The sequence below is a fragment of the Pristiophorus japonicus genome, chromosome 16, assembly GCF_044704955.1.
Source record: "Pristiophorus japonicus isolate sPriJap1 chromosome 16, sPriJap1.hap1, whole genome shotgun sequence".
NCBI classification, from domain to species: domain Eukaryota; kingdom Metazoa; phylum Chordata; class Chondrichthyes; family Pristiophoridae; genus Pristiophorus; species Pristiophorus japonicus.
In genome coordinates this window covers 72,091,583-72,103,672 of record NC_091992.1, presented here as the reverse complement: position 1 = coordinate 72,103,672, position 12,090 = coordinate 72,091,583, and the positions used below count along the sequence as shown (strand labels likewise).

The window sequence follows — 12,090 nt, the reverse complement described above, 5'->3', positions numbered from 1 at the left end:
AAGGAAGTGGCCCAAGAAATAGTAGATGCATTGGTGGTCATTTTCCAACATTCCATGGACTCTGGTTCAGTTCCTATGGATTGGAGGGTAGCTAATGTAACCCCACTTTTTAAAAAAGGAGGGAGAGAGAAAACACGGAATTATAGACCGGTTAGCCTGACATCGGTGGTGGGGAAAATGCTGGAATCAATTATTAAAGATGTAATAGCAGCGCATTTGGAAAGCAGTGACAGGATCGGTCCAAGTCAGCGTGGATTTATGAAAGGGAAATCATGCTTGACAAATCTTCTTGAGTTTTTTGAGGATGTAGCTAGTAGAGTGGATAAGGGAGAACCAGTGGATGTGGTGTATTTGGACTTTCAAAAGGCTTTTGACAAGTTCCCACACTGGAGATTATTGTGCAAAATTAAAGCACATGGTATTGGGTGTAATGTATTGTTGTGGATAGAGAACTGGTTGGCAGACAGGAAGCAAAGAGTGGGAATAAACGGGACCTTTTCAGAATGGCAGACAGTGACTAGTGGGGTGCCGCTAGGTTCAGTGCTGGGACCCCAGCTATTTACAATATACATTAATGATTTAGACGAAGGAATTGAATGTAATATCTCCAAGTTTGCAGATGACACTAAGCTGGGTGGCAGTGCGAGCTGTGAGGAGGATGCTAAGAGGCTACAGGGTGACGTGGACAGGTTAGATGAGTGGGCAAATGCATGGCAGATGCAGTATAATGTGGATAAATGTGAGCTTATCCACTTCGGTGGCAAAAACAGGAAGGCAGATTATTATATGAATGGTGACAGATTAGTAAAAGGGGAGGTGCAACGAGACCTGGGTGTCATGGTACATCAGTCATTGAAGGTAGGCATGCAGGTCCAGCAGGCGGTGAAGGCGACAAATGGCATGCTGGCCTTCGTAGCAAGGGGATTCGAGTATAGGAGCCGGGAAGTCTTACTGCAGTTGTACAGGGCCTTGGTGAGACCACACCTTGAGTATCGTGTGCAGTTTTGGTCTCCTAATCTGAGAAAGGACATTCTTGCTATTGAGGTAATGCAGCGAAGGTTCATCAGACTGATTCCCGGGATGGCAGGACTGACATATGAAGAAAGACCGGATCGACTAGGCTTATATTCACTGGAATTTAGAAGAATGAGAGGGGATCTCATGGAAACGTATAAAATTCTGACGGGTTTAGACAGGTTAGATGCATGAAGAATGTTCCCAATGTTGGGGAAGTCCAGAACCAGGAGTCACAGTCTAAGGATAAGGGACAAGCCATTTAGGACTGAGATGAGGAGAAACTTCTTCACTCAGAGAATTGTGAATCTGTGGAATTCTCTACCGCAAAGAGTTGTTGATGCCAGTTCATTGGATATATTCAAAAGGGAGTTAGATATGGCCCTTACGGCTATGGGATCAAGGGGTATGGAGAGAAAGCAGGAATAGGGTACTGAAGTTGCATGATCAGCCATGATAATATTGAATGGTGGTGCAGATTCGAAGGGCCGAATGGCCTACTCCTGCACCTATTTTCTATGTTTCTATCCTTAAATTCTCTAATCTAATACTATCCTTAACTTCTCTAATCTAATACTATCCTTAACTTCTCTAATAGGTCACGGTTCTCTAATAGTTCCACTTTTCCAGTGGAGTTTTTATTCCTTAAAGGAATGTATATTTGTTGAGAATTATGAATTATTTTTTAAAATGTTGCCATTGCTGATCTACCTGTTGTACCTGTTCATATTTACAAAGCACTGTCTTGCCTGGACATAGGCCAGTTTGGGATGACCCACATACACACTAGGTGGACCCACGTTTAATTCCCGGTCTGTATTGAGTTAGCTGATTTCAAAGAAATCCTTCTTAAGGTGTGGTGCCTAGAACTGCTCACAGTGCTCCAGGTGTGGTCTAACCAGGGCTTTGTACAACTGCAGCGTAACTTCTACCCCCTTGTATTCTTGTCCTCGAGATATAAAGGCCAGCATTCTATTAACCCTTTTGATTATTTTCTGCACCCGTCCATGACATTTTAATGATCTGTGTACCTGGCCCCCAAGTCTCTTTGGACCCCCACTGTTTTTAGCTTTTCACCATTCAGAAAGTACCCTGCTCTCTCCTTTTTAGGTCCAAAGTGGATGACCTCCCATTTGCCTACACTGAGATCCATTTGCCACAGTTTTGCCCAGTCACTGATATCCCGGTGTCATTTTATGCTTCCATCTATACTGCCGCCTATCTTTGTGTCATCGGCAAATTTGGATATGTGGAAAATGTTGGAATCAATTATTAAAGATGAAATAGCAGCGCATTTGGAAAGCAGTGACAGGATGTCTAAGTCAGCATGGATTTATGAAAGGGAAATCATGCTTGACAAATCTTCTAGAATTTTTTGAGGATGTAACTAGTAGAGTGGACAAGGAGGGACCAGTGGATGTGGTGTATTTAGACTTTCAAAAAGCTTTTGACAAGGTCCCACACAAGAGGTTAGTGTGCAAAATTAAAGCACATGGTATTGGGGGTAATGTACTGACGTGGATAGAGAACTGGTTGGCAGACAGGAAGCAGAGAGTAGGAATAAACGGGTCCTTTTCAGAATGACAGGTAGTGACTAGTGGAGTGCCGCAGGGCTCAGTGCTGGGACCCCAACTATTTACAATATACATTAATGATTTAGATGAAGGAATTGAATGTAATATCTCCAAGTTTGCAGACGACACTAAGCTGGGTGGCAGTGTGAGCTGTGAGGAGGATGCTAAGAGGCTGCAGGGTGACTTGGACAGGTTAGGTGAGTGAGCAAATACATGGCAGATGAGGTATAATGTGGATAAATGTGAGGTTATCCACTTTGGTGGTAAAAACAGGAGGGCTGATTATTATCTGAATGGTGACAGATTAGGAAAAGGGGAGGTGCAACGAGACCTGGGTGTCATGGTACATCAGTCATTGAAGGTTGGCCTATAGGTGTAGCAGGCGGTGAAGAAGGCAAATGGCATGTTGGCCTTCATAGCGAGAGGAATTGAGTGTAGGAGCAGGGAGGTCTTGCTGCAGTTGTACAGGGCCTTGGTGAGCCTTGAATATTGTGTACAGTTTTGGTCTCCTAATCTGAGGAAGGACATTCTTGCTACTGAGGGAGTGCAGCGAAGGTTCACCAGACTATTTCCCGGGATGACAGGACTGACATATGAAGAAAGACTGGATCGACTGGGCTTGTATTCAATGGAATTTAGAAGAATGAGAGGGGATCTCATAGAAACCTATAAAATTCTGACGGGATTGGACAGGTTAGATGCATGAAGAATGTTCCCGATGTTGGGGAAGTCCAGAACCAGGGGTCACAGCCTATGGATAAGGGGTAAGCCATTTAGGACCGAGATGAGGAGAAACTTCTTCACTCAGAGAGTTGTGAACCTGTGGAATTCTCTACCGTAGAAAGTTGTTGGGGCCAGTTCGTTAGATATATTCAAAGGGGAGATAGATGTGGCCCTTACGGCTAAAGGGATCAAGGGGTATGGAGAGAAAGCAGGAATGGGGTACTGAAATGCATGATCAGCCATGATCATATTGAATGGTGGTGCAGGCTCGAAGGGCCAAATTGCCTACTCCTGCACCTATTTTCTATGTTTCTATTTGCCATTCTTAAAGAGCGAATGACATGCGCAATTTTCCAATCTAAACAACGGTTCCTGAATTGAGAGAACTTTAGAACTTCAGGAATCTGCAATATGTTCACCTACTTCCTTTAAAACCCTGGGATGGAAACCGTCTGGTCCTTTATCTTTAAATTGAGAGACGAAGGGTGATGGACGAGGCTCGCACTGCAGGGCCCCACCAAAGTGGCGAAAGGGTCATTGAGAAGAGGAGGTAAATCAGCAAGTGGGCTTAGTTACCACCATATCTTACAGATTGTAGGGAGGTGAGTGCCACAGTTCTGGGGCCTGGGCCAGAATGAGTTAGAATAGGAGTCCGTGCAAAAGTTCTTGATTTCAACACAGTGAGTTGAAAGAGTGGTGAGCATTGTGGCGAGAGACACGAAAGGTTCCATCGAGAGCTTTTGTGTCAGACCTTCTTTATCTGCACATTGTCGAGCAGTTTGAGAAAGGAGTGATTTCTGCAAGTCCCTTTTAAAGCAAAAGCAACTCTTGATAACCATTCGTAGAGTGGGAGGAAATGCGGTGAAAATATATAATAGTGGGTAGAAATTCTCGATTTCTGACTGGATTTGTAACTTGCATGTTGTTTGTGTTGTCCACAGAAGGGGAGGGAAAAGAGAACCAAACTGCCAGACAGCAATGAAGTGGACAGTGCCGACAGCCGGCACCTGGGGCCCAGTCGACGGCAGAGCCCGTGGAGAGCGGGCATGGAGCACCTGGGCAGCACCGCCAGCGTGTTGCGGACTAGTCTAGTGAGACGCAAGCCTGCAGTGCGGCGCAGGGTACCCCCGAGGGTACACTTCGGTGACACGGCCCTAAACCATCCGCCCAGCAGCAGAAACACCAGCGACGTGAAGGGGGACTCGAAGAACGGGGACACCGGCAGCGTGGGAGGAGCCCCCCTGCCCACCAGCAACGACTTCTCGCCCAACTGTGACATCGTGGGCAAGGATGCTCTGTCTGCACTGGCCCGGGCCAGCACTCAGCAGTGTCAGCAGGAGATCGCCAACGTGGTCTGCTTACACCAGGCTGGCAAACTGATGCCACACTCTGTACCTCGCTCCTGCCACCTCTCAGGTACAGTGCAGCAATACTGTTACACTCCTGTCCACAAAGAGTCTATCGGTCTACTGCCATACCTTTCCATCTGCCTATTTTCTTTTACTGTTAAGCATCAGCTGTGGCTCTTGCGTCTGTGTCAGAAGGTCGTGGGTTCAAGTCCCACTGAGGGACTGCTGCACTGTCAGAGGTCTTTCAGATGAGACGTTAAACCGAGGACACCCCTCTCAGGAGGATGTAAAAGATCCCACGGCACTATTTCTGAGAAGAGCAGGGGAGTTCTCCCCAGTGTCCTGACCAATATTTATCCCTCAATCAACATAACAAAAACAGATTATCTGGTCTTTATCACATTACTGTTTGTGGGAGTTTGCTGTGCACAAGTTGGCTGCCGTGGTTCCCACATTACAACAGTCCAAAAGTACTTCATTGGCTGTAAAGCGCTTTGAGACGTCCGGTGGCTGTGAAAGGCGCTATATAAATGCAAGTCTTTCTTTAAATTTTGAGCTGAACAGTATGAGGGATTTAAAAGCTGGGGAATGAGAGCACTCTATTTCACAAACTAACTGTCAGCATCCTCACACCTAGGGTCTACTCCAAAGAGACTGCCTGAAAAGTCTCCCCTGCTCAGAGTCCATTGTGCAATGAGCTTAACAACTAGGGTTGTCAAGTGATTTAAAAAGTAATTGTGAATAATCTCGTCATTAAAATTTTTAATCTCTGTTAATCTTAGTTTTAATTGCATATTTAATGGTTGCAATTACTGCCTCCATTTCAAGTTAGTTGAATTGCTGATGCTATTATCATCCAAAAACCACCCTGCATAAAAGTCCCGATGGTTTTGTCTTGTGTCCAGCTCACTTGCTGTGACACAAACAAACCAGTTAACAAAAAAATCAATTTATACATCTGGAATAAATATTATTATAATATAAACTCCGAGCTACTAAAGTGAACATTGTATAGGAAAATGCTCATCACTTTTCCTGTGTTCATGCTGAGGTCCCATTTTACCCTTATTCCCTCACTATTTACCTTTTAAATTGAATGTTCTCCTTTTCTCTAATATTGCTTTATTCCAACTATTTTACCCTTCATTTCTAAGTGAATTAATTTCACTTGCCTTTATCCTTTAAACACTCTTCTCCGACTGCCTGTTTTTGGAGGTGGGAGGGGAAGGTGCTCATTGGCTACAAACAGCTTCCTACCTCTCAGAAGCCGAATTTTTGGATATTGATAACTTTATATCACCAACATAACGAAGTCAATCTCTGACACTGCAACAAATCTCCTCAGCTGATAGCACCATGGCAAAGCGTTTACTCATCAGCTGCCACACAACTTGCTGGCGTCCAGATCAGGAAACTCGCTTCCACCACCGCAACACTTAACAGGACATTCTGCCTCACCTTAATAAGGCCCTCCATCATTGCCGAGTGCTTCTTCTCACCAGTCCAAGTAACTGCCACTACAGTTTATCAATGTATCACAAGCTATGATACAGCCATACAAAGTTATCACATACAGTAATACTCTGATACAGGGTAGCACATACAGTAATACTCTGATACAGGTATCACATACAGTAATACTCTGATACAGGATATCACATACAGTAATACTCTGATACAGGTATCACATACAGTAATACACTGATACAGGGTAGCACATACAGTAATACTCTGATACAGGTATCACATACAGTAATACTCTGATACAGGGTATCAAATACAGTAATACCCTGATACAGGTATCACATACAGTAATACACTGATACAGGGGAGCACATACAGTAATACTCTGATACAGGGTAGCACATACAGTAATACTCTTGATACAGGGTATCATATACAGTAATACCCTGATAACGGTAATCACATACAGTAATATTCTGATGCAGGGTATCGCATACAGTAATACTCTGATACAGGGTATCACACACAGTAATACTCTGAAACAGGTATCAAACACAGTAATACTCTGATACAGGTACCACATACAGTAATACTCTGATACAGGTATCACATACAGTAATACTCTGATATGGGGTATCACACACAGCAATACTCTGATACAGGGTATCACATACAGTAATACTCTGATACAGGGTATCACACACAGTAATACTCTGATACAGGGTATCGCATACAGTAATACTCTGATACAGGTATCACAGTAATACTCTGATACGGGGTATCACATACAGTAATACTCTGATCCAGGTATCACAAACAGTAATACTCTGATACAGGGTATCACATACAGTAATACTCTGATACAGGTATCACACACAGTAATACTGTGATACAGGTACCACATACAGTAATACTCTGATACAGGTATCACATACAGTAATACTCTGATACGGGATATCACATACAGTAATACTCTGATACAGGTATCACACACAGTAATAGTCTGATACAGGGTATTACACACAGTAATACTCTGATACAGGTATCACACACAGTAATACTGTGATACAGGTACCACATACAGTAATACTGTGATACAGGTACCACATACAGTAATACTCTGATACAGGTATCACATACAGTAATACTCTGATACAGGGTATCACATACAGTAATAGTCTGATACAGGGTATTACACACAGTAATACTCTGATACAGGTATCACACACAGTAATACTGTGATACAGGTACCACATACAGTAATACTCTGATACAGGTATCACATACAGTAATACTCAGATACGGGGTATCACATACAGTAAGACTCTGATACGGGGTATCACTTTCAGTAATACTCTAATACAGGGTGTCACATACAGTAATACTCTGATAAAGGGTAGCACATACATTAATACTCTGATGCAGGGTAGAACATACAGTAATACTCTGATACAGGTATCACATACAGTAATACTTTGATACAGGGTATCACATACAGTAATGCTCTGATACAGGTGTCACGTACAGTAATGCTCTGCTACAGGTATCACATACAGTAATACTCTGATACAGGGTATCACACACAGTAATACTCTGATATAGGTATCACATACCGTAATGCTCTGATACAGGGTATCATATACAGCAATACTCTGATACAGTGTATCACATACAGTAATACTCTGATACAGGGTATCACACACAGAATACTCTGATACAGGGTATCGCATACAGTAATACTCTGATACAGGTATCACATACAGTAATACTCTGATACGGGGTATCACATACAGTAATACTCTCATACGGGGTATCACATACAGTAATACCCTGACACAGGTTGGCACATACAGTAATACTCTGATCCAGGTATCATAAACAGTAATACTCTGATACGGGGTATCACAGACAGTAATACTCTGATACTGGGCAGCACATACAGTAATAATCTGATACAGGGTAGAACTTACAGTAATACTCTGATACAGGGTATCACATACAGTAATATTCTGATACAGGTATCACATGCAGTAATACTCTGACAGAGTGTATCACATACAGTAATACTCTGATACTGGTATCACTTTCAGTAATACTCTAATACAGGGTGTCACATACAGTAATACTCTGATAAAGAGTAGCACATACAGTAATACTCTGATGCATGTAGAACATACAGTAATACTCTGATACAGGTATCACATACAGTAATACTCTGATACAGGGTATCACATACAGTAATGCTCTGATACAGGTGTCACGTACAGTAATGCTCTGCTACAGGTATCACATACAGTAATACTCTGATACAGGGTATCACACACAGTAATACTCTGATACAGGTATCACACACAGTAATACTCTGATACAGGTATCACATGCAGTATTACTCTGATACGGGGTATCACATACAGTAATACTCTGATACGGGGTATCACATACCGTAATGTTCTGATACAGGGTATCACATACAGCAATACTCTGATACAGTGTATCACATACAGTAATACTCTGATACAGGGTATCACACACAGAATACTCTGATACACGGTATCGCATACAGTAATACTCTGATACAGGTATCACATACAGTAATACTCTGATACGGGGTATCACATACAGTAATACTCTCATACGGGGTATCACATACAGTAATACTCTGATACAGGGTGGCACAGACAGTAATACTCTGATCCAGGTATCATAAACAGTAATACTCTGATACGGGGTATCACAGACAGTAATACTCTGATACTGGGCAGCACATACAGTAATATTCTGATACAGGTATCACAGACAGTAATAATCTGATACAGGGTAGAACCTACAGTAATACTCTGATACAGGGTATCACATACAGTAATATTCTGATACAGGTATCACATGCAGTAATACTCTAATACAGGGTGTCACATACAGTAATACTCTGATACAAGTATCACATACAGTAATACTCTGACACAGGGTATCACACACAATAATACTCTGATACAGGTATGACATACAGTAATACTCTGATACAGGGTATCACACACAGTAATACTCATACAGGTATCACACACAGTAATACTCTGATACAGGTACCACATACAGTAATACTCTGATACAGGTATCACATACAGTAATACTCTGATATGGGGTATCACATATAGTAATACTCTGATACGGGGTATCACATACCGGAATACTCTGATACAGGGTATCACAAACAGTAATATTCTGATACAGGGTATCACATACAGTAATACTCTGATACAAGGGTATCACACACAGTAATACTCTGATACAGGGTAGAACATACAGTAATACTCTGATGCAAGGGTATCACATGCAGTAATACTCTGATACAGGTATCACATACAGTAATACTCTGATATGGGGTATCACATATAGTAATACTCTGATACGGGGTATCACATACCGGAATACTTTGATACAGGGTATCACATACAGTAATATTCTGATACAGGGTATCACATACAGTAATACTCTGATACAAGGGTATCACACACAGTAATACTCTGATACAGGGTAGAACATACAGTAATACTCTGATGCAAGGGTATCACATGCAGTAATACTCTGATACACGTTACACATGCAGTAATACTCTGATAGAGTGTATCACATACAGTAATACTCTGATACAGGTATCACATACAGTAATACTGTGATACAGTGTAGAACATACAGTAATACGCTGATACAGGGTATCACATACAGCAATACAGTGATACAGTGTATCGCATACAGTAATACTCTGATACAGGATATCACATACAGTAATACTCTGATACAGGGTGGCACATACAGTAATACTCTGATCCAGGTATCACAAACAGTAATACTCTGATACAGGGTATCACACACAGTAATACTCTGATACAGGTATCACATACAATAATACACTGATACAGGGGATCACATACAGTAATAATCTGATACAGGGTAGAACATACAGTAATACCCTGATACAGGGTATCACATACAGTAATATTCTGATACAGGTATCACGTACAGTAATGCTCTGCTACAGGTATCACATACAGTAATACTCTGATAAAGGGTAGCACATACAGTAATACTCCGATGCAGGGTAGAACATACAGTAATACTCTGATACAGGGTATCACATACAGTAATACTCTGACACAGGGTATGATATACAGTAACACTCTGATACAGGTATCACATGCAGTAATACTCTGATACAGAGTATCACACACAGTAATACTCTGATACAGGTATCACAAAGTCAAATTCTGATACAGGGTATCACGTACAGTAATACTCTGATACAGGTATCACATACAGTAATACTCTAATACAGGGTGTCACATACAGCAGTACTCTGATACAGGTATCACATACAGTAATACTCTGACACAGGGTATCACACACAATAATACTCTGATACAGGTATGACATACAGTAATACTCTGATACAGGGTATCACACACAGTAATACTCATACAGGTATCACACACAGTAATACTCTGATACAGGTACCACATACAGTAATACTCTGATACAGGTATCACATACAGTAATACTCTGATATGGGGTATCACATATAGTAATACTCTGATATGGGGTATCACATACCGGAATACTCTGATACAGGGTATCACATACAGTAATATTCTGATGCAGGGTATCACATACAGTAATACTCTGATACAAGGGTATCACACATAGTAATACTCTGATACAGGGTAGAACATACAGTAATACTCTGATGCATGGGTATCACATGCAGTAATACTCTGATACAGGTATCACATACAGTAATACTCTGATATGGGGTATCACATATAGTAATACTCTGATACGGGGTATCACATACCGGAATACTCTGATACAGGGTATCACATACAGTAATATTCTGATACAGGGTATCACATACAGTAATACTCTGATACAAGGGTATCACACACAGTAATACTCTGATACAGGGTAGAACATACAGTAATACTCTGATGCAAGGGTATCACATGCAGTAATACTCTGATACAGGTTACACATGCAGTAATACTGTGATACAGTGTAGAACATACAGTAATACGCTGATACAGGGTATCACATACAGCAATACTCTGATACAGTGTATCGCATACAGTAATACTCTGATACAGGATATCACATACAGTAATACTCTGATACGGGGTATCACATACAGTAATACTCTGATACAGGGTATCACATACAGTAATACTCTGATACAGGGTGGCACATACAGTAATACTCTGATCCAGGTATCACAAACAGTAATACTCTGATACAGGGTATCACACACAGTAATACTCTGATACAGGTACCACATACAGTAATACTCTGATACAGGTATCACATACAATAATAAACTGATACAGGGTATCACATACAGTAATAATCTGATACAGGGTAGAACATACAGTAATACCTTGATACAGGGTATCACATACAGTAATATTCTGATACAGGTATCACGTACAGTAATGCTCTGCTACAGGTATCACATACAGTAATACTCTGATAAAGGGTAGCACATACAGTAATACTCTGATGCAGGGTAGAACATACAGTAATACTCTGATACAGGGTATCACATACAGTAATACTCTGACACAGGGTATGATATACAGTAATACTCTGATACAGGTATCACATGCAGTAATACTCTGATACAGAGTATCACACACAGTAATACTCTGATACAGGTATCACAAAGTCATATTCTGATACAGGGTATCACGTACAGTAATACTCTGATACAGGTATCACATACAGTAATACTCTAATACAGGGTGTCACATACAGAAGTACTCTGATACAGGTATCACATACAGTAATACTCTGACACAGTGTATCACACACAATAATACTCTGATACAGGTATGACATACAGTAATACTCTGATACAGGGTATCACACACAGTAATACTCATACAGGTATCACACACAGTAATACTCTGATACAGGTACCA

The 12,090-nt window shown here is 41.4% G+C and overlaps 1 protein-coding gene across 1 annotated transcript in view; it reads left to right on the top strand.

Moving 5' to 3' along the window:
* Nucleotides 1-12,090, top strand: part of xylt2 (xylosyltransferase II) — a 370,823-nt gene that overhangs the window by 93,344 nt on the left and 265,389 nt on the right. The window contains exon 2 of the mRNA XM_070857420.1: nucleotides 4,253-4,727. Within this exon, the coding sequence (XP_070713521.1) occupies nucleotides 4,253-4,727 (475 nt within the window). The remainder of the gene's footprint in view (nucleotides 1-4,252; nucleotides 4,728-12,090) is intronic.